A 23,749-nucleotide genomic window follows, 5' to 3' on the forward strand; every position below is an offset into this window, starting at 1 on the left:
TTCTTTGCATCTGTCTTCACGGCAGAAGACCTCGGGCAGATACCGCTGCCCGAACGGCCCCTCCTGACCGAGGAGTTAAGTCAGATAGAGGTTAAAAGAGAAGATGTTTCAGACCTCATTGATAAATTAAAGATCAATAAGTCACCGGGCCCTGATGGCATACACCCAAGGGTTATTAAGGAATTGAAGAATGAAGTTGCAGATCTCTTGACTAAGGTATGCAACTTGTCCCTCAAAACAGCCATGGTGCCAGAAGATTGGAGGATAGCAAATGTCACGCCTATTTTTAAAAAGGGAAAGAGGGGGGACCCGGGAAACTATAGGCCGGTCAGCCTAACATCTATACCGGGTAAGATGGTGGAATGCCTCATCAAAGATAGGATCTCAAAACACATAGACAAACAGGCCTTGCTGAGGGAGAGTCAGCATGGCTTCTGTAAGGGTAAGTCTTGCCTCACGAACCTTATAGAATTCTTTGAAAAGGTCAACAGGCATGTGGATGCGGGAGAACCCGTGGACATTATATATCTGGACTTTCAGAAGGCGTTTGACACGGTCCCTCACCAAAGGCTACTGAAAAAACTCCACAGTCAGGGAATTAGAGGACAGGTCCTCTCGTGGATTGAGAACTGGTTGGAGGCCAGGAAGCAGAGAGTGGGTGTCAATGGGCAATTTTCACAATGGAGAGAGGTGAAAAGCGGTGTGCCCCAAGGATCTGTCCTGGGACCGGTGCTTTTCAACCTCTTCATAAATGACCTGGAGACAGGGTTGAGCAGTGAAGTGGCTAAGTTTGCAGACGACACCAAACTTTTCCGAGTGGTGAAGACCAGAAGTGATTGTGAGGAGCTCCAGAAGGATCTCTCCAGACTGGCAGAATGGGCAGCAAAATGGCAGATGCGCTTCAATGTCAGTAAGTGTAAAGTCATGCACATTGGGGCAAAAAATCAAAACTTTAGATATAGGCTGATGGGTTCTGAGCTGTCTGTGACAGATCAGGAGAGAGATCTTGGGGTGGTGGTGGACAGGTCGATGAAAGTGTCGACCCAATGTGCGGCGTCAGTGAAGAAGGCCAATTCTATGCTTGGGATCATTAGGAAGGGTATTGAGAACAAAACGGTTAGTATTATAATGCCGTTGTACAAATCGATGGTAAGGCCACACCTGGAGTATTGTGTCCAGTTCTGGTCGCCGCATCTCAAAAAAGACATAGTGGAAATGGAAAAGGTGCAAAAGAGAGCGACTAAGATGATTACGGGGCTGGGGCACCTTCCTTATGAGGAAAGGCTACGGCGTTTGGGCCTCTTCAGCCTAGAAAAGAGACGCTTGAGGGGGGACATGATTGAGACATACAAAATTATGCAGGGGATGGACAGAGTGGATAGGGAGATGCTCTTTACACTCTCACATAATACCAGAACCAGGGGACATCCACTAAAATTGAGTGTTGGGCGGGTTAGGACAGACAAAAGAAAATATTTCTTTACTCAGCGTGTGGTTGGTCTGTGGAACTCCTTGCCACAGGATGTGGTGCTGGCGTCTAGCCTAGACGCCTTTAAAAGGGGATTGGACGAGTTTCTGGAGGAAAAATCCATTATGGGGTACAAGCCATGATGTGTATGCGCAACCTCCTGATTATAGGAATGGGTTAAGTCAGAATGCCAGATGTAGGGGAGGGCACCAGGATGAGGTCTCTTGTTATCTGGTGTGCTCCCTGGGGCATTTGGTGGGCCGCTGTGAGATACAGGAAGCTGGACTAGATGGGCCTATGGCCTGATCCAGTGGGGCTGTTCTTATGTTCTTATGTTCTTATGTTCTTATCCAACTTGGGAGCCCTTCTTCGCCAAAGCCCCTCTCTTTATTGGTTTTATGGTAAAGGGCCATTACCATTAATCCCCCTCACTTGGGACAAGCAGGAAAGAACAGTGAACTGATCTGCAAACAATGATTTAGCTTTCAAAGGAGGGAAGCCACAGTGTCTTTGTAAATAGCTGCTTCTGGTATGATATTCCTTAATCACATAGTTGAAGATTGTTTCTGGACTCTTTATTAACACATTGCTCATCAGAACAGTGTTTCCTCCCCCCTGCTGTGACTAACATATGTGTTTTCCCACTGAATAGCTGCACACTTTGTTTGGGCCTCAGATCATTAATGTCTAGATCCAATCTACACATCAACACAGAACATGAGATAGTGACTAGATAAAGGATTAGATCCTTCCCCTTCCACAATTTCACAGCCTTCATTTGCAGTCTGTGAAAAGGAAGTAGGATTTTGGCAACTTTGCATGGTGGGCGAAAAACTAACTGGTGCTCCTCCTTGTTGGAGTCTGCCATGTCCTATCCACCCCTTGAACTACATCATAACATTCCATCACTCCAAAGGGCATTTTCAGAAAAAAAAGTGGTGGCCACTAATTAGGAGCAGCACTAGTAAAAGAGGCAGCGTTCCCTGTATATAGTAAACTAACACGCTGGGAAAAGAGCTATACTAAATATTTCTCCCCAGTGTTTAATTTACTAAACAAAGAGAATGTTTATATGAGAAAGAATCCAGAAATTCAACCACCTTTGGTCTGAAGTGATCCAGATATCCTGTCTACCATGCCATTATCTGTAATGCATAGGTCAGCTCGTTTTCTACAAACACTACAAAGATGTGATAACCACACTGGCAATCTACAGGATGCCACACTATCACAGTACTACTGAGTCTCATAATTTATTGTTTTCTCATCTCAAACAGATTTTCTCATTGTGTTCCCCCATTCTTAGCTCCTGTGAATGTTAATAACAAGATGATAAACTTTTTTTCCAGCAATACAAACAATTTAATTTGAGGCTACTACAATTTAAAATTTAATAAGAATTACCTTTAGATAGGAATCCCAAGTTAAATTCTCAGGATAATAGTGCATCTTGTCTGTCTCAGCTAGAACAACTTGATTAAGCCCAATGGAAACATTAATTTCTTCACTACAGATTATATATGTATAATTTTAAATTAAAACAAGGGAGTATCCTACTTAGTATTATCTAACCATTTCCAGCAAGAGTGAGTTTTGTCGTTTTTTCAACACAAGAAACCATTATAAGATTCCAAGAAACCAAATCTGCAAACTCACATTTCAAATAGTTCAGTGCTATGCTCAAACAGCACTCTCTTCTCAAAGGCTATTGACAAATACGAATGAAGCCTAACTGAAAAAAGAAAGAAAAAAGAACTAACCCACTGCTGTAGAGGAGAAAACTTTCCCGTCACTGCTTTCAAGACTTCTTGACTGGCGACACCACCAAGGGCAGCTGTGAGGGGTGCTATAGATCCCTGAGCCATCCTCGCCAGCCATTTCACAAGGTCTTTATTAACTTGAGGCTGCAATTTAAAATTTAATAAGAATTACCTTTAGATAGGAATTTCAAGTTAAATTCTTTAATAAGTGACTCTCTCAATAGTTCAATTGGGGACTACACAAGAATAGCACATAAGTGGACAACAGAAACACACCAAACGTGACAGTTCATTCCCCACACAATTTCAGCTCTTAGCTTCTATCTTTTTCACTACTGTACTAGTAAACAGGCAGATAAATCTCTCATTACATAAAACAGCTCCTCATTATTAGAAACTATAAACTATGGCAGTAGTTCCCAACTCTTTGCTGACACAATCCACTTTGTCTTCCCGGGTAGGTTGCAACACTCCTAGTGGTGCCTGAATGACTTACCTGAGCCTTCAGAGCCCTCTTCTGGACCACGGATCCACTCTATCAGCCTTCACAGGCCTCAGGATAGCCTGCATAAGCCTTCTAAAGCCACGTCCAGTTTTCTGAAGCAAAACTGAAGTGGCTTCTGGAGGCTTCTGTGGGCCATTTTGAGTTCTGCAGCTTGGAAGAGGCCACTGGGGACTCCGATAAGTTATTCAGCTTCCAGAATGACTCCTATTTGGAGTCAACCAGCACAAGGGTGGGCAGGAGGGCCCAGCTCCACAACCCACTGCACATGGGTTTGCGATCCACCAGTAGGTTGCGACCCACACTTTGGGAACCACTGAACTATTGCGTGAGGGTAATCCTCTAGTAAGGCATGTCACACCAGAGGACATGGCAAGTGACAGTAGGTTTTTGCATTAACTGAAATGTTACAAGATACAAGTAAGCTACATGGAAAGTAAAGCATAAACGCTTTTGCTCCGTAAGCTCCAAGGTTTACACATTGACATTTTGGGTGGAATAATGTCATCACTTAGGTTGCACATTAACCTGGGAGTGAATTTCAGTCTTTGGAAATACTGCAATTATTGCACAAATCTCGGGGGGGGGGGGGACAGGACATGCAAGCGGCCATCACTGATTGGCCAGATGGGGAACTGACTGAGGGCCTGTACTTAGCAGAAACCCCACGAAGCCAAAGGGACTCCTCAACCCTTAGTATCAGTGACACCATCCATTGCACCATAAGGGGGGCAGGTGCTAGTGCCACAGGGGATCCCTTTGCTCATGGGCCCTCAGCATATACAACCTGGTAGCAGGTAGCGGGTTGCTATGTCATACATGACAATTCTGTTCAAGGCCTTCCAATGTGAAATTTCTATGAGTGACAGTCTGAATGTTTTTAATAGCCCCACCTAAAGAAACTATGATACTTCACATATATGCTCACAGAATTATCATATGCCTAGTACATACAAGGCGGCATGTGTCATCACCTACTATAGGGGGAAATAGACATAGATTAGTGACATAGCACATCACAGATTAGTGGCATAGCGTGAAGAAAGTTCCAGATTAAATCTCTGGCATCTCCAGGTAAGATTGTCTGAAACATTGGAGAGCTGCTGCCAATCAGAGCACATAATACTGAGTAGATGCATCAAGAGTCCAATCCAGATTAAGGCGGCTTCCCATGATAATGATTTCATGATGCTTGGCTCTAGATTTAATTGCACTTATATGGGCATTAAAAACATGTCATTCAGGTAACATTCAAGTTAACACACAGTTAACTCACTTTGCCTTCCAGCGTTTCACTTAAGGATAGTGCTATCTTCAACATCTCCTCAGCATCCTGTAGGCAACTACAACCCAACAAAGAGGATAAAAGTTAAGTGTCATTCTTATATGAATGCAAACTTGAAAAACAGTGCTAAACTATGAATGCTAACTAGGTATTAGCAATCATTTTATCAGATGCTCAGGAAAAGCATCCAGAATGACAGAATTTTTACGGAGAAGCTGGAAAAACAATTCATAACAAACTCACAAGGCCTGTCGAAACAGAACAGGTATTTGACTGGAGCTATACACACTACAGAAAAGATGAAAATGGCACTTCCAAGTGAAGGAATTCCATAGGATGAGGTAAAATACCAGTGAGAAGGCCCCCTCAAGAATAACTGACACATAAATCGGAATTGGATAACTACAACATTCTGTTTGCCTGATATGAAAAGATCATCTCTCTCAAATACTTTCAATACAGTTTCTGCACTTAGAGTAAGACGTTCCTCTTCTTTCTTTCTCCAAAGCACTTCCCCCTTTTTGCAGCAATTTATCAATTTAACAAAAAAAAACTTTTCTGTAAAGCAGGTCGATATGGCCCCAGATCTCTCTCAATTCTAGCATTTTCTCTGCTACAACCAGATGCTAATCCGTTTCCAATTTCTGCAGCTTTTGATACCAATACATTACCCAATGTTTGGCATGCGAGCATAACTCTCCTGGAAGTGATTTAAGGCAAGCATCGCTATGTGAATCTGCAGAGGGGCCTATAAAAAGGATAAAATATTCAATGTCAGTGCAATTGTATGCCAAGTGTTTCCCAGATAGAAAAAGTCTTTTGTGTCAAATACAACAAAGAGTCTTGAAGCACAATTATTGTGGCATAAGCTTTCATGGACTATAGTGGTATCCTTCTTGAAGACTGGGAGTGCCTGACAAAAAGGTCTCTAGCTCACAAAAGATTATGTCAAGAAATCAGTCCTGAATGCGTGATAAAACTCCTGATTGTTTTTGACAAGCATATGCTTCTTTTAAAGATACAGCCCTTACTCCCTTTCTAAACATATATTACCGCTCTGCAATTTAGATGCTTGTTTATGCAAGATAGATATCACAGTTCTAGAAAGCAAGAACATAATTTCTACATTATGTCTTCTTATGGCTTCTAGTTTTTAAAAATTATTTTTATTTTTAAACTACACATGAAGCTGGTCAAATTCTTCTAGTGAGCAGAGAGCAAGAGTTGCATTATTTTCCTCAGTATTCTTAAACAATGTTGTTTATAAGGAACTACAGGTGCAACCTATTTATCCATGGATTTTTTTATCACAGATTTGTCTCAATTTGTGACTCAGGTGGGAGGAATTCAAAGTCACACACACCTTTGCCACCTTTGCCCTGCGCTGGCATTTCAAGGCAGCCCAAAACACTGCAAAAAGGCTCCGCCTGGCACAGGCAGGGAAACAGCCCTGGAGCCATGGAAGAGGTTCCCCTGGAGCCCCTGAGGCAGCAAAGAGGCTGAAGAGGGGAAGGGGGGGCTGAAAACCTCTGTGGCCAGAACAGGTGCAGCAAGGTGGAGTTTTCTCTCTCTCGCTCACTCGCTCACTCAAACACATAGGGGCAAATGCGGCAGTAATAGAGGGGATTGCTTTAAAAAACCCAGGGAGTGTTTTCCCAACCCCCCCCCCTTCAAACTGAGATGGTGCAGGCTCTTTGTGCTCCAGCCTACAAAAACAAAACAGCCCAGCAAGCAAGTCTTCCCAGCAAGCCAAAGCATGAGATTTAGGCTACAATCTGATCCACACTTTCCTGGAAGTAAGTCCCATTGACTATAATGGGGCTTACTTCTGAGTAGAAATGCACAGGACTGGACTCTTAAAAGCTCAGCATCCGACTTGTGAAAGAAGTGGAGACAGCTGGCAACGGGGAGGGCTGAGTACGGAGCACAGGAGGGGGAGGCGAAGGAGCAGAGGGGGAGGCAATTGAGAACAGCTGCCTTCGTTTCCTTCCATCCCCAAGCGTCAGGCTGCAGCGTATTTGCGTAACTCTATGCAATTTAGCACAACACATTTTTTCTTAATCGCAGTGAAACGGAACTCATGCGCATAAATAGGCTCCACCTATATATGAACTCTTACTAAGGAATATGTCTCAGAGCACAATCCAAAGTGCTCTTTGGGCTGGTGCAAGTCTCTTGCGACAGCCTGGGACTGTTGCAAACGTGCCATAAGGCACATCTGCAATGACTTGGGAGTTGGCAGGGCTGGCACAAGGATATGCACAGTCCCACAGAGGCCAAATCCAGCCTCTACACTGCTGTGGAAGGTAAGGTTGTGCCAGCTGAAGGCAGCTGGCATGGGAGACTGGGGCTGAAGGGTGGAACTGGGGTAATTCAAGAAGGGGGAAGGGAAAGCTGGTGGGTGGACCTGGCCCGGAAGAGAGGTGGAACCAGTCTCCGGCACTTAGGCCGGATCCTAACCCCTCTCCTGAGCAGCCTGGCATTACACTGGCAATTTAGCTGGTGCAGATCTGAGTAGCCCCACTTTGTTGGCTGGGGCATTACTTAGGGTCTGTGTTGCGTTCCATTCACCTCCAACCTTGTACAGGATGTAGCGCAGGCCAGCCAGCTGGCCCAGCGCAGGTAAGGCTTGGGCTGTCATTGAATTTAAAAAGACTCACCTTTAAATAGACAGGCATACAACCTAGCTTTACAGTATTTATTTTAGCTATTTGTTAAACATACTTCCTAGCGTGGCATTACAAAACATAGTCAAAATAATTTAAATAAAAGAAAACCATCATTTGCCTGAGTTACAAGTCTCTAAAATTTCCCTCCAATTATTCAACACAAACCATAATAGAAAGTGCTACTATAACTCTAATGTACACACATGTAGCACCAAGAAATTACTCTGCATATTCCTTTAATGCATAACTTCTTTCAACCTGCACATATAAAATGAGATACATATGTGGCATACAACTCCTGTTTTTCTGAAATCCAGTTTAAAAAATAATTCAGATTGCTGTTTGAAGAAACCTAATGGAATGCCCTGAAGGATCATCTGCTTGTATATCATAACTATATACTAAAATAGTTTTTGTGGTCCCACTTCTTCTGGCCCTTCCACACCTGCCATCTGAGGTGAGGCACTTGGTGACTGGAAAAAGTACTTTTTCTTTTTTCATTGAGGTAACCCTCCTATGGGATTGTCCTCACAGAGGCTTGCCTATGGCTATATCTCTGCCAGACAGAGGGCCCAATGCTATCCAACTTTCCAGCACTGATGCAGCTATGCCAACGGGACATGTGCTGCACCCTGCAGTGGAGGCCTCCTCAAAGTAAGGGAACTTTTTTCCCCTTAACTTATTAACAGTATTTATATTAACAGTATTTATATACCGCTTTTCAACAAAAAGTTCACAAAGCGGTTTACAGAGAAAAAACAAATAACTAGTGGCTCCCTGTCCCAATAGGGCTCACAATCTAAAAGATGCAAAAGAACACCAGCAGACAGCCACTAGAAAAGACACTGCTGGGGTGAGGAGGGCCAGTTACTCTTCCCCTGCTAAAAAAAGAGGAGCACCCACTTGAAAAAGTGCCTCTTACTCAGTTAGCAGAGGTTAACTTGGGGTTGCATTATAGCTGCCTTGGTGCTGGAAAATTGGATAGGATTGGGTTCTAAGACTTAAAAAAAAATTTATTCTCCCAGGTCTTTTAAGGGCTTCATTTTCATCTGCTGTGTTGTGGTGTTTCTATAATTGTAAATCACATGTGTTTTACTATCTAAAAAATTAGTTGAAAGGCACTATGTAAATATTCAAATAAATTAATATAGTTCTCTCTCTGAAGCTAAGATTGCCTCAGTATTCTTGGTGTTCCAACAATCTGTCTAGGAATCCCATTCATTGCTCTGGCCACCTTGAGGAAAGGGCAAAACACAGACTACAATATTTTTAAAAAAATAAAGCTATTGTTCTCAAGAAGACTAACCTCAGGTTTGCTGAAGTCTGCAACAAGGCATGTTGGGTTCATCAACTGCTTTGCTAACTTTTCCTAGAAGACAAAAAGTTTGTTTGCATATATTTTCCACATGATTTCAAGAATCCTTCTTACTTCTGTTAACTTTATCAATTTCTTTTAACTTTAAGCAGAATGCAACTGTGGACACAAATGGAAAGAACCTGCCCCAGACATCGTAATCACCATGAGACAATTTAGATGGTCTACAACAGAGGTGGAGAAGGAACTAACACTTGTCAAATACACCAAGATTATTAGGAGTGAGGAATGGGTTTAGCTGCTTCCCAGTGATATATCCTTCACCTACATAAGCAATAATTTTCATTAACTTTAATGGGAAAAGGTAAAGCACTATTTTTTAGTATACTGTGACACAGCAGTTCCCAAACTCTCTGGGAGCTTAGGAACCGCTGTAAGTGCTTGTGGGGTGAAGGAAGTGAACGATCACCATGATTGCACCCCTGCCAGGGACAAAAGAGGTTGTTTTTTTTACCCCCTAGCAGTGCTGGATCTCTGTAGGGTGCAGGGAGCCTGAGGGGTCTGTGGGCTCCCTGCACCCTACAAAGGGCCAGCGCTCCCAGGGGTAAGTAAGAAAAAACCCTTTTGTCTCCGGCAGTGGTGCAATTGTGGCTATCACATCGCTGTCTTTTCCATCGCCCCATCCCTTAAGGGGGCAGAAACAGGGCTTCTCTGGCTGGTGTATTGCAATGCCCCAGTTTGGGAACCTCTTTTGTTTCGTCCATCACAGCACTCTCTGCAAGACTGAGAAGCCAGATATTACTGACAGAAACACCCATAGAGACTTGCAACCTTCCCTTCACAAGCTTGTTGCAGTTTATGGCTCTTCCCTCTCTTTGCCTATCAGTAACAGGCATTGACTAATGTGCATATATAAATACTACACTTATAGTTTGTCTAGTGATTTGATTTCTGAGCATCAGAAACATAAATACAAAGCTACAGTATGTTTTTCTTCAACCTAAATAACTCCTCTGTGCACTGCACTGTTCCTCAATCTACACTGTAAGCACCCTGAACTTCTTTCTCATTGTTTTCCCTCCTGCTTGTAGCCTAACATGGATTTAACTATGGGTCTTAATCTGTAGGCTTATAACATAATGTTGGTTCTCTGAGCCCTCTGATTCTTGCAGGAGTTCTCAAGTTTTTCCTGGTCTTTGTAGCAGCCCAAGCAACCGTGATCCCTATGTCACTGCCAATTGTCCAGCAGGAAAGCAGCAGGATATAATGCAAGGCATGAGAGGCACTCAGAACTCCCCCTCTTGGTTCAGAAGGAAAGCTGGAACCCATTCATGTTGGGCTGCACTTCCAATACTCTAAGAACACCTCTAAAGTGCAGTGCAACTTTCCATGGAGAACTTTTCACATCCTTTTCAAAGCTGCTCTGAGGGAAATACTAGGCCAAACTGTGTGGCCCTCTGCCTTGCACCAAAGGGCTCCAAACACTACAAAGTTCAGTGCAATGAACCTGCCGTTCCAATCTTGGAGGCAAGAAGGGGGAAATATCCCTGCATGTTTTACTGTATTTTTGAGGCTGTTTCATATGAAGCAAAACTAGGACAGATTTTCACTCATCTTCAAAACTCTGATCTCGGCTGCAGACTTCACTGTATTCTAGAAATGTAAATAGATGCAAACTATTAAGACTTGTATATAGGTAAGAAACTTACAAAATGAAATACTTTAGGTGTCTTCACTTGGACAGCTATGCCACCATGTAAGTAAGGTTCCATATCTTCAGTATTCCCAATGCTAAAGGAATGTGGTGATACCACTGGGGCCAAGGAGAGAAGAGAGAGAGGAAGAGAGAAGTCTAAATATTTGCAACAAGTTAGCTATATCAACAAGAATATGAACAGACCAAGAACCATTTGATTGTATAACATGCCTACAAGAATGAGTGCAATCCAAAAGTGCTCTTAGACCGATGCAAATTCCTTGACTGCTGCACTGGTAGAAAGTAAGTACTGCCACATTATTTCCCCTTAAGCCACAGCGCAAGTTGCGCCACAGTCATCCCCAACCCTGCTCTGGATCCTAACTTGTCCTGGAGCAGGCAGGCAGGCCGGCTGACCTAGCCGGCCTGCCTGCCTGCTCCAGGACAAGTTAGGATTGGACAGAGACTTAATTCTAAATATGGACTCACAAGATGCTGTATGTAATCTGAATTTTTAAAGGAACTGTCAATTTGTGCCAGGACAAACCTTATTTCCTATCAGAAAAAAATGAATTCTGTTACCGATATACTGTACAGTTAGGCAAATTGAGCATACAGTATAACTGGGCAAAGAGGCACCTTTTAGAGAGAGCAACTTTCCCAATTCACCACAGCAGAATGTCTCTTCTAGTGGTTGTTGTTGGTGTGTGCGCTGCATCTTTTGAGATTATGAGCCCTTTCAGGTCAAGGGACCATTTATTTTTGCTACACCAATCACTTTATGAACATTTTTTCTTTGAAAAGCAGTATAAAAATATTTGTAATACTAATAATTTATTTTATTCCTGCAGGTACTTTGCAAGATACTGAAAACCTGCCCAATGACTACTGAAAATTCTGTTCAGTCCTCCCTCTTACTTCAAGATCTGACCAAAACGTAATCCCGGATGCACTTGCAAAACCAATCTGTGCAGTTTTAAGAGCTAGAATGTTCTTGTGCTTTGATAGATGAAAGTTGAATTGGTATTGTGCCCAAAATCAAATCCCAGTATAAGCAACCACAACTGTTGAACTTTCAGGGTGGTGTCAGATAACATTCATTTCTCACTCATAAATCAATAGACTTTTGAGTTCATTCCAATTGAGGAAAGTCTCTAGATATGAACTGTGGAATAATAGTGAAGGTCAGGGTTGTGAAGAAATGGCAACACAGTTAAGGGAGAACACACAAGAGTAAAGGAAACTGCAGTTTTAACAATTTATACATAAGTGTTTGTATCAAGCAGGGTATCAAACTGGCTTACCAGTTATTTGATGCGTAGATCCATTTAAACACGACATTCCATTAATTTCTCGGAAAGTTACAAACTGTCCCGTTTCAAGTTTATGAGGATTATTATCAAGACAAGTGATGATACCAGGATTAGACTGAAATTGTAATCCATGAAAAGTCAGAAGTGGAAGGAATACAAGCAAACAATTTGCACAAGTGCCTACAGTAATTCTCAAACCTTTGCACATGTAGCTCTACCTATCCCTCATAATCATCCCCCTGCTCACTCCTGCTAACTGGGCAAAGGAGACCTTTAAAAGCTGTGTCAGATAACACCAAAACAGTTTATAGCTATGGCCATGGAGATGTGCTTTTCAATAATATCCACGCTGCAGTATTCAAGTGTAAGTTCACTCACAGTGAAACAAAATAATTGATCTGTATAATAATTTTGAAATTAACATCCTTTTGATAGTCAAAATTGTGCTCTTTTTCTAAAATAATTTACTCTGGCAAAAGTATCTGAAAAAGAAACTAAGTGATGAGAAAAGTATTAAAATTACAGCTGATAGCAAAATGTCTACAGAACACCACAGCCACCTTGGCATTACTACTGCTAATTAATTCTTTTCATTCACTTTTCTCAATTACTCTACCAGTTCCAGTCCCTCAACTCTGCCTTCTCCATTTCATTCTAGCTGTAAGTTCTCAGGGCAGGATCAGTGCCACTTTTGTCTTAATGTAAAACTTGTGTTATTCCATTGTAACACACGATCCATGATCCAAACACTGTAACACTCAATCCAACAATCTAACACTCAATTGAACACACCACCACTATTAAAGAATGTATTCAGTTGAAAAAATAACAGATTTTATATATGTACCAATGCAGTACAGAGAATCAGCACATATATATAATTATCTCATTACTAAGCTGTAGATTTGTGAGTTTATAAAAGCAAAACACTTAAGCGAGAGCAAATATTTAGACAAGGGGGCCATTAAACATAAAATAATTAAGGCTTAGTTGTATAGATCTTTGTCTTCACCTGTGTTATGTTTGAAATGAAAATTTCCTTTGGTTCCTCCCCTGTGGTGTCCAAGACTTCAAATTCATCACCAAAGTCACAAAACAGACGTGCCCATATTCCATACACATCTGCACTTATAAACTGAAAGAAAGACATAGAACAGTTAATTAGATATCTATTAGACATCATAAGGTATATATAGAGATTTGGTGCCAATTCCTGTAAAAAAACAAATCCTAACCAACTTTCCCATAACGATGCCAATGGGATGTGTGCTGCATTCTGCAGTTGGGTGGCACTCATGGAGGCCTCCTCAAAGTAAGGAAATGTTTGTTCTCTTACCTCGGAGCTGCACTGCCCTTATGTCAGTGCTGGAAAGTGGGTTAGGACTGCACCCAAAAACTGGTAAAGTGACATAAGGTAGATGTGTGACCAAAAAAATGCTATAACTCTCATTTCTAAGAATACAGGTTGAGACTAATTATTTGAGTGGGTTGTTCCAAGCATTCATATGGATGGCAAAAAAACACACTATAGCAAATCCATTTTAAAAACAAAGTTTCTTTGCTCCAGTGATTTAAAAACAGCCTTGCTGACCTTTGTGATGCAAGATAAGAGTCATTAAGACAGACAATCCATCAATCAGTCATCCTCCAAGCTTAGAAAGGTGCTTCAATCAGCCCCTCCCTTCACCAATGCAAAGCAATCACCTTTCTTTCACATGCTCAGGGGGAAGGGAGGGGTCCGCTGGAGAGAGGTTTGATGGATTGTCAGCCACCTGCCCCCCCTCTCTCATTAAGGAGGCTATTGTTAAAGGACTGTTCAGTTTTTAAAAACTATTTTAAAGGGGTGCGTTTTCCCCTTCTCCAGGGATCAGACATTTGCAGGGGCCATTCATGTTGAGTCAAATCCATGTATAAAAATCCATGTATAAATAGGCTGAACCTGTACTGTCAACTAACCTTGACTGGCTACATTTTTCTACAGCCCCTAAACCATCCCTCTTTCTGGTATCAAATTGTAGTCCGTTTGTATGAGTGTTCAGCATCCCGTGAGCTTTAACACTTCTTCCCTGGGCACTTTACATAGGTATATACAGGGGTCCCCATATCTATGGATCAATGGATCAGGTCCAGCCCCCCCAGTGCCCCTCGTGCACCCCTTCTGGAACCCTCCAGCTCCCCCTCGCTTCCAGAGGGGAGTCTGAGCCCGGCAGAGGCAGAAGGCATCCATCTCTGGCCTCCACTGAACTCAGACTGAGCTTGGCAGCTCAAATAAAGTGACTTCTGGTTTCACATGAATTGTAAGTCATATTGTTTGAGCTGTTTGAGTTCGGTCTGAGTCTGACAGAAGCCGGGGACGGACGTCCTTGGCCTCAGTTGGGTTCCGAAGGCCCTCCCTCACCTCTGGGGGGTGGCCCCCCCGACTATGGGGACTGGCGTTTGTCCATATCCATGGTTTTGGCTATCCATGGGGAGTTCTGGAACAAACTCCCCAAGGCTATGGGGGCACACCTGTACAGGAACAGGAGACAAAGTGGCACCAAAAGTTAATATTACCTATATGACCATTATTTTATTTTGCATCAATGCAGTGGTTCCCAAACCTTTTAGCATTAGGACATACCTAAAAAAAGTTCCATTGTACCAGCTGCTCTGCGGCTATAATGATGATTGGGCAGCAGTGTTTCCCCAAGTAGAGGTTATTTAACCCTTGAAGCACACAGCCTGATCTGCCTTGTCAGTTTTGCGAACCACCCAAAATTGGGTCATGGCCCACAGTTTGGGAACTACTGATCTAATGGGTTAGGATGGTGTCAGCTATTGGAGAAGGCATAATGGAATAAGGAAAATTCTCAGAGGAGATAAATATGGAAACATTTTACCCAATACAATGCAGTATTGCTAGTTAGCATTACCTTAATAGGTGGGTTTTGTGCATGGCAGAAGTCATTCATCTTCTTCTGCTGCGACAGTTTCATCTCAGTTACTATGACACACTTTTGAAAGAAAAGTTCCAGAGATAAGTCAGAGGTTACAAACACGGCTTTTAGGCTACAAAACTTGCCAGATATTTACAATTTGAAAATGTGGGAGTAATATATCCCACTGTATAAAAAGAGATTTACATTTTTCTGATGTTCAGGTATCAAAATAGAAATACATAGTTGAAAGTTAAAGTGTACTACCCTTAAAGTTTCTGCTCCCTTTCTTGAATTACAAAATAGACGCGAATGTATTTAGTTATATAAGTTATCACAATTCACTCCTCATACTATAAAAAGAGTAAGCCCTTTACTATGTCAGGACACCGCACTAAAGCTTCTTTTTGTGGTTTCCCTCTTAATTTTCTTTCTTCTTCACTCATGTACTGAATTTCTTATTTCTCTGCCTGCCCTGTCTCTTGATGCACTGCCTGATCTGGTCTGATGTGGCAATAGGCCTACATTAATTATCCTTGCTAGTGAACCCTCAAGCAAGTCAGATATCTAAGCTTACACATGAAAGACTATCTCAACAGAAGGCCCAACACAGGCAAGAGGTGTTACAGTCCCTCTGCCCACTACTGTGTCTACTGCTTTGGTATCATCAAAGTTTTACAAGAATAGAGACAGAATGTTGCCTGCCAAGAGAAAATAGACCACCTTTGGATCTGAATTCTGAGATCAGGAGCAATATTCCTTTTAAGGTAGTGGCCAAGTAGCTATACACCTTTCAGCCAAACTCCCCATAGTGCGGAGCTCAGCAACCTGGGCATCTGGCAACATGATGAAATCACCACCAAACATCAGGAGGCAGTTGTAGAAGGGGTCCACAGAAGGGGTGCAGTGGTCAGGAACAACTTTTACTAAATTAAACATCCTACATTTTGCAAATACACTATTTGTCATGCTTTTTAGTTGCATTTCTAAGTTACAGAAGCATTCAATAAAAGAAAACATACATTAAATACCAGTTAAAACCACTTCTAACAGAATGCCAAAGCAGACCAAACATCAAAAATCTAATGATTACCTAATGAAACCTAAAAATACCCCAATGATTAACAAAAATCCCACAAGTGCCCAGGAGAACAAATGCTTTCAATTGATAGCATAACATTTACAGGAAGATCTCCAACTAGAGCGCTCTCAGTAAGAAATTCCAGAAAGTAGAAGCCACTATTATAAAGGTTCAACTACATGCATTCTTCAGTCTTACCCCAAAGCAGAATACAAAGCAGGAAGGTATTTATGGGAGAAAATGTCCAGACCAGAAACATATGAAAAAAATTCTTACTTCTTAAATGTCACCTGCCGTGCCTAAGTGACAAGTTTTCCACAAATTCAACTGTCAAATCTCTCCTGATAACTACAGATTCATTTCTGACAACTGCCTATTAATACTAGCAGAAAAAGAGACACCCCTAACCTTCCCCTTGATGACCATGGAATGCAAAGAACCTGGAGGGAGCCAGTTCTACCCTGCCCTTCCTCCAAGTTCCCTGGCATGCATAAAGAGCTCATGAGAGAGGCGGGGTCAGCATCTTACTCTGGGAGTTGAAAGCACTCAGTTCTGCAACAACCCCTTGATGCTTCCGAATGCTGTCAAAGCTTTGACAGAGCACTGTGAAATGAATGACCACAACTCTCCCTCAAGTCTCTGAAACTTAGGGAAGGGACAGGGTCCAAGAAATGTTGTACTGGGCTTTGCAGAAACTTGGCAACAGTATGAGTGCATTTCCTGAGTACAAAAAGTGAGAGATTGACCCCTTGTCTGAGAGGCATGCACAAGACTCAGGGGAGAGGACAGCAAGGGTTGGGAGTGATGTCAATTAATGACTCGCTACCAAGTCCACCCAAAATGTGCAGATTCCCGCTAAGTGAACAATGTCTTCCAAATATTTGTCACATACCTGATACTGCCTGAGGAAAGAAATGTCTGTAGTTTCATTTAGTGGGTCAGTTGATGACATCACTTGGACATATGGATTCAACTCCGCAATGTGATGAAGTGTTGCCTCAGCTCTGAAAAACATTTTCCAATCATATTAACAGTCAAAACTTACAAGCAACAAGGCAAATACTTTCACTAATGTTACCAGACCAGCTACTTGCATTTATAATCAAACTGGACATCTGTGGCAATGTTCTGCAAAAGTCAAAGTTTTCAGGTGGTCCCAGAGCATCCCAGTGGCTAATGCACTGAAGTAATTCAGATAATATGCACCCAATGCATGGACAACCATAATGAGGTCTGAATGACGCGTGATGATCTAGGTATGATTGATCCAGGAAAGGGCACAGTTGTTTCAGGCTCCATGAAATGGATTGCACATATGATGGTTTGCCCCAAAATTGCACTAAAAAGTCACACATCATTCCAATTGGAACAGATAATGTTGACATCAGCATTGGTATTGAAAAGACCAATGACATTGCAGCTGATGGTATTATGTTGATGTTGCAGGTAATGGAGCTGTAACTGGTACCATACTACAGCCAAGGTGAAAATACAGATGGTGTCTTGGTATCAGCAGGGAATATGCTCCCGGACCCCCTATGGATACCAAAAACTGTGGATAAAAATCTGCAGTTAGGCACCCTTTAAGGCTTCCAAAGGTGACTGGAGTCTCTTATGATGCCTGCGGAGGCCACGTGCAGCCTCCACTGGCCTCAGAATGCCTTTTAAGAGCTCTGGGAGTCCTTAGACTGTCACTTTCAGTTTTGTGCGAAAACCAGAAATGACATTTTAAGGCCTTATGAGGCCGTTGGAGGTCTGGGGAAGCCATATTCGCGGATAGCTAATGTATCTCATAGCTGACAAGTATTCCACCTGTACAAGTCAGGGTCAAGTTGGGAACCTCGTGGGCTGGAACTACTATCTCCATAGATGGTACAGACACTGCAGCAAAGGACTGTTCCTTGGCCCATGCCCTGTCAGGTACCCATAAAGACTGGAGCCATAGCAGCAACAGCAATTATCCTTATCCTAATTATCCAATAATTCTTATAGAGGATGAGCACACAGTGAGTGTCTATGATGAATTCTGGACTCCCTGTATTCATAAGATGGTTAGTAGCTTAATTAACCCCATGAAAATCTTTCTAAAAAAACTTCTTTTGTAAAACAACAACTAACAATAATAAAAGTAAAAAGTGAGGTACATTTGATTTTCTGTCTGAGGAATAGAGGAACAAAGGGAAGCATTCAGCACAACGCTGCTTCAATGACATTCAAAAAGGCACTGAGGAATTGGTCACTCTTCCTGCTCGAGGTACATGACTGCTCACAGAGTTTCCTCCCTTGAAAGTAAGGACAGAACACTCAAAGCTTTGGAAGCTTCCATGGTTGGCTCTATGCATGTGCAGAATTCCAGTACTGTATGTACAGGATCAAGAAGAAAAAGTAGTAACTATTCTGAGACAGAAATCATACTTTATAGTTAAGTGGCTTGTAATGTGTTTGGCTTGACATGAATACTGAAAGGCAGAGACAATCATGTTGCTCACAAACTGCTAATATCAAAATATTACTGTAGGCGGCTGCTACTGAAACAGCTTGATTTCATCATCCCAACAAATCAGTAGAGAATACAGTGTGAGTTTTCACCTCAATATCAGGCATGCTGTTCAGAACATACATAACATGTGCCCAGGAGAAATCTACTGCATGCGCAGGGACTGAGTGCTGTGGCTAATGCCACAACTCAGTAGAATGGCATATAAGAAACAAGGGTAAAAATGCAACAATTGAAAATTTTCTATTGTGGGAATAATATAACAATGGAGAGGAGGAATCAGTTTTTAAAAGCAATGCAATGTAGTCACTAGTCACTCACACAAGTAAGCATGGGAGCAGCGACTTGTTGGTTGCACTCATGGAGGGAAAGAAGGGAATAAGGCACAAAAGAGTGTGGTCCATTACCTGTCCTGGGTGCCAGCTGGCATAGCAGTTTATGGGTGCTTAATGCTACACAGGGGTGCTTAATGCTACACCAGCAGGCCCACGAGTGACATCAACAGTGATAAGTCAAAACAAGGGGTCTGTCACCCTGCTTTTTAAACTCTAAATTCCCATAGGAACATATAAGTGCTTTTGTGGGGCTAACTCATCAAGGACCTTTCTTTTGTGCTTGATGGCCCTTGATTACACAGCACCAGCTCAGTATTGTTTTGTACTTTGCCAAGACTGTGGTAACAAATTCTTAATTTGCTCTGGAGGCCAGCACCTCAATTAATATTAGATTTTATTGATCTGATTTTATCACAACCCAACACACTTTTTGGTGCCTTAAAAGTTAAGCCTACTCTTGGATATATTTGGGATGCAGATTCAAAATATGGAATCAGTTTTGCTCTATCAGCTCTAGTTTTGGAGATACAGCATAGCCACCTTATATATTGATTCAACCAGTTTTCTGCACATCAGTATCTAAGGTGGGTATGCTGTATCTCCAAAACTAGAGCTGATAGGGCAAAACCAATGCCATTTTTTTTAATCAGCACCCAAAATATATCCAAGAATAGGTCTAACTTTTGAAGCACCAGAACAAAAAAAATTTTTTTTTGGTTGGGCAGTATTGATTTGATTTAGTCACAGTGCTGGTGAAGGTTGGCAACCCCCTTTTGTGCCGCCAACAACTTTGTTTACTGCAAGACATGAAGCTGCCATATTATTTTTATTCACTTCAAATGTGCTGTGAAAGCTAAATGTGCCAATTCATGGAATTTTCCAAGAAACTAAAGAAAGGGAAAACTTTTCCTGACTCAGCCAATCAAAGTGGGGAAAGGGTGATGGCTCTGACAGGCTAAAGTTGGGAGACCTTCCTTGAGACCTGTGGAATCTGAGATCTCTTGCCATCAGCAATTCAAATGTCTCAAAACTGACCTAGGTCATGCTCCCCTGGCATGCACCCAGTGCCACATATCACGTAAGCAAACATGTCTGCACATAATACAAACGAAAACATGTCAGGCAACAACAGGAAAAGCAAAAAAAGCATTAGAAGCATGCTTGTTATTTGTTCAATAATCACGAAAAAAAAATGCCAAGCTTCCCCCTTGAAATATACATGGGTGATACAGGTTTACTGCTGTTAATTGTAAGAGCTCAGATACAACAGGCAAGGAACAATGCAACCTTTTAAAAGATAGAAATTCAATAATGTTATTGAAAAGATGTAAAGCATCAGAATTAGCATATACAATAAGGAGCTCAAAAATATTTCTGAAGAACTGTACAGACCTGTTTCTTAGATTCAGAACATCATCTTCACGAACAAAAAAGTTTGTTCCTAGATCCCATGTCCTGCACTGTTTACTATCATGGATGGTGAGAGCCTTCAAAAAGAATCAGAAAGACAAGATTAATATTTATATGAAGTGCCAACATTGTGATTATGGTTAGCATTAGAACAGCATTTCTCAGCCTGTGGTACTCATACCCCCAGGTTGCATACTTCCAGTATACGCAAAGGACCCCCAGATCCCTGCCAGCTGGCAGCAAGACCAGCAATGGAAGCAATTCAGAAGTAACTGGCAATGACATAATTGCCAGATATGTGTGATCATACTTCCAATAGGTGGACTATGTGAAGTGGTATGGTGGGGACAGATGTTGAAAAACACTGCACTAGAACAATGTGCATTTATAAAGCTCACTACTTGGGGCCAAATATTGTTGAAAAAGACTGCTGCCCAAACAGCAGCCTTATGGTTAGCTCCCCCCTATTCCTAGCTACATATAATAGAGACCATCAGGTCCTGCTTTATCCATCTACTGCCAGCCAATGATGTGAAGCGGGAGATGGAGAAATGCAGATCATGATGTCACAACACAGGTAAATTCAATTAGAGATGAGAGAGGAAAGGAGAAGCTACATACTTAGGACAGAGTATATTGAACACCAACTCTCACTACAGTACTTCAGTCAACATGTACAAGTATAAAATATTTACGAATACAAATATAAGGTATCACAAAATTATCTTAGAGTAAACCCTTACCTTTATTCCAGCAAGGACTATGTTCTTAGCTGAAAAAAAAAAAAAAACATGCTAAGCTGCTTTGTGGTTCTTCTTTTTGTTGGGGTGAGAAAATTTAAAGACAGTAGGTAGTTACAGTTTCAGTGTCTTCAGACTGTGCGAAAGCAGGCGCTTATGGAACTCAGGTTAATGAAAATATTATCAGTTACGAGACAGAAATTGAAAAATATTTGGGGCAATGGTGTTAAATTGCATAACCGGTTTTGAACAATAGGAAATTTAAAGTGTTATGTCTAAATGTATTAATAGTGGCTAAAACTGCTTGGCTAGAAAGCTGAAATTAAAATCCACTCCTAGAAAAAAGATATACAAATCTATTGGGACCCAACTGGAAAATTTACAGATACAGTAATTCCAATAAGGAATCATATACAGGTAGCTTCCAAGTTACAGACATCCTACTTAAAGACAGCTGCACTGGTGGTTTTACACAAGTGCAGTCCATTTGGCCTTGTGCTTTTCTGTCTGTGCAAAAGCACTGACCTGGCAAGAGCTAGCCAAAAGGCCATATTGGCACTTCCGGCACATATTGGCACTTCCGGCACATATTGGCACAACTAGTATGTAAGTTGGGGAATACACATATAGATTCAATTTTTTTCCAAGAAACTGATTCCTTTTAAAATTACAAACAATAAGACAGACTGGATCAAGCTGTTGTTCTGTAAGACAACATGATTAAAAACGTGGTTTTTTAGACATTTTTAAAAATAAGAAGATTTACAATACATTTTTAGAATGATCGTGTATAAGAATATAGCTTTCAAGATAATGACATAAAGGTAGAAATATACTGTATTTTCTATTTTATTATTTATCTTATGCTTTGTATATCTAAACATTGCAAAATAAAAGAACAAGTACTACAGATTTTAATATGCAATTACTGCCTTTGTAAAACAAGCAGCAAGAAAGTTTCTTAACTTACCAATCTCCACTCCAAGACCACCCATACCACTCAAGAACACATGGGACTGAGCCATCTTCTGCATTGCTGTGTCTCCAAGCACATACCTCTGCCGACTACAAGGTTAAAAAAAGGAGGAAAAAACCCACAAATGACTACAGGAGTATACTACAATCTGCAGAACCTCTCATGATTGACAAAGATGTTTACAATAGAAAAAACTTAACATCAGGAAAACACCATAAGATAATGACACTTGGCAAACAAACACCACCCACTGCAAGGTACCTGATATGAAACTGAAATCAACAAGAAGCGTAATACTTTCACATAATATATATATATCACATAATTTCACATAATACTCTCACATAATAATTTCAAGGCAGTAACTGTGGTATATTGTAATATATTTTTCTCAGCACTTGTCTTTTTTTACTCTTTCTTTCACAGCAATGTGAAACACAAAGACTCCAATCCTTTGCACAGCTTAAAACCCACTGATTTTAATGATCTGTATGCATGATTTCAGTCAAAGTAACTTAGGCTGAAGTTATATACATTTTCTTCTTCTTCTTCTTCTTCTTCAGCATTTGTCCTGTGTGGTGGCTGGGTCCACTATTTTGGATCGAGTTGCCATTTCTCTCGATCGTAGGCTTGGTTTGGGTATAGGTGGTTGATTTTCATGTCGCTGTGCAGCATGTCAAGCCAGCACTGCTTCGGCTGCCCTTCAGTTGTTGCCATTGACCTCCAACTGAAAGCCCTTCTGCACCAGGGTATCGCAGGTCGTACCCTGAAGCTGGGTTTCTCTCAACTTGTTGGCAATTGGAGCAACGCCATACTGCTGCCAGATGTTGTCATTGCGGACATGGTCAAAACGAGTGATACCACTGATCCAACGCAGGATCTTTGTCTCCATGACACCAAGGCGACGTTTGACTTCCATCGTTGCCAGCCAGCATTCAGCTCCATAGAGTGCGACCGGCCAGATGACCATTTGGTAGATCGACTTGAGACGGTCGCTGATCTTCTTGTCACAAAGGACACAGGTCATCGTGCGTCACTTTGTCCAGACTGCATTTACTCGCGCAGTAGTCTCGTGACTCAGGCTGCCGTCAGCCACGATTGTCAAGCCGAGGTATCAGAATGTCTCAACAAGTGGCAGGTCAATGCCATTTATGCGGATTGTCCTGAGCTCATTGGGGTCCATCAACATGTTCATTTACCTGGAAGTAATTCCCACTGAAATGACTTACCATAGATACTCAGCTATAGTACCTAAAATTTTTGCCAAGTACTCAAGCTCCAATTATCACTTCACCTTATCTCCGGGTCAATCAGAGGGCAGAGCCTTTCAACTCTGAAAAGTTTCCTTTCTTGCTAAAGCAGGCTCATTAGAAGCAATGCAGAGATCATTTGTTTCTATGGTAACTTTCCTGGCAAATTCCAGCCACAGTTAACCTTTTATTCTCCTTCATTCTCTTTTGCAAATGCTGCTGCAACCTGGTTCCTTTTTGCAAATGCATGCATTTGGCAGAAGTCTTTTTTTCCCCAACACCAGGATGGGATCCTCCTTTCCATTAGAAATAAATTCCTATTTATTGGAATTCAGTGCACCATTGTTTAAGAATAACTCCCATGGAAAGCAGTGGGTCTACTAAGTAAAAAGGGTTGCAAATATATGCAGCTGTATCTCTCTGCTGTGAATTGAATTGCACACTCTCAGTTATGTGTTATGGGTTGTATGTATAGAGCTTCTGGCTTAACACACCAGGCACCTTAAAGGTGGATTTGATTCATGGATCTCCTGCAGT

At 41.7% G+C, this 23,749-nt stretch overlaps 1 protein-coding gene across 1 annotated transcript in view; it reads right to left on the reverse strand.

The window, feature by feature from the left end:
• Positions 1-23,749, reverse strand: part of UBA6 (ubiquitin like modifier activating enzyme 6) — a 60,702-nt gene that overhangs the window by 31,813 nt on the left and 5,140 nt on the right. The window contains exons 3-14 of the mRNA XM_066628480.1: positions 21,957-22,051; positions 20,990-21,018; positions 20,229-20,323; positions 16,897-17,008; positions 14,921-15,001; positions 13,021-13,143; positions 12,000-12,123; positions 10,709-10,812; positions 8,991-9,053; positions 5,687-5,763; positions 5,007-5,073; positions 3,229-3,372 (exon numbers count right to left, since the gene is read on the reverse strand). Coding sequence (XP_066484577.1) covers positions 3,229-3,372; positions 5,007-5,073; positions 5,687-5,763; positions 8,991-9,053; positions 10,709-10,812; positions 12,000-12,123; positions 13,021-13,143; positions 14,921-15,001; positions 16,897-17,008; positions 20,229-20,323; positions 20,990-21,018; positions 21,957-22,051 — 1,114 coding nt within the window. The remainder of the gene's footprint in view (positions 1-3,228; positions 3,373-5,006; positions 5,074-5,686; positions 5,764-8,990; positions 9,054-10,708; positions 10,813-11,999; positions 12,124-13,020; positions 13,144-14,920; positions 15,002-16,896; positions 17,009-20,228; positions 20,324-20,989; positions 21,019-21,956; positions 22,052-23,749) is intronic.

The sequence above is a fragment of the Tiliqua scincoides genome, chromosome 5 (assembly GCF_035046505.1).
Source record: "Tiliqua scincoides isolate rTilSci1 chromosome 5, rTilSci1.hap2, whole genome shotgun sequence".
In the NCBI taxonomy this organism is placed as follows: Eukaryota; Metazoa; Chordata; class Lepidosauria; order Squamata; family Scincidae; genus Tiliqua; species Tiliqua scincoides.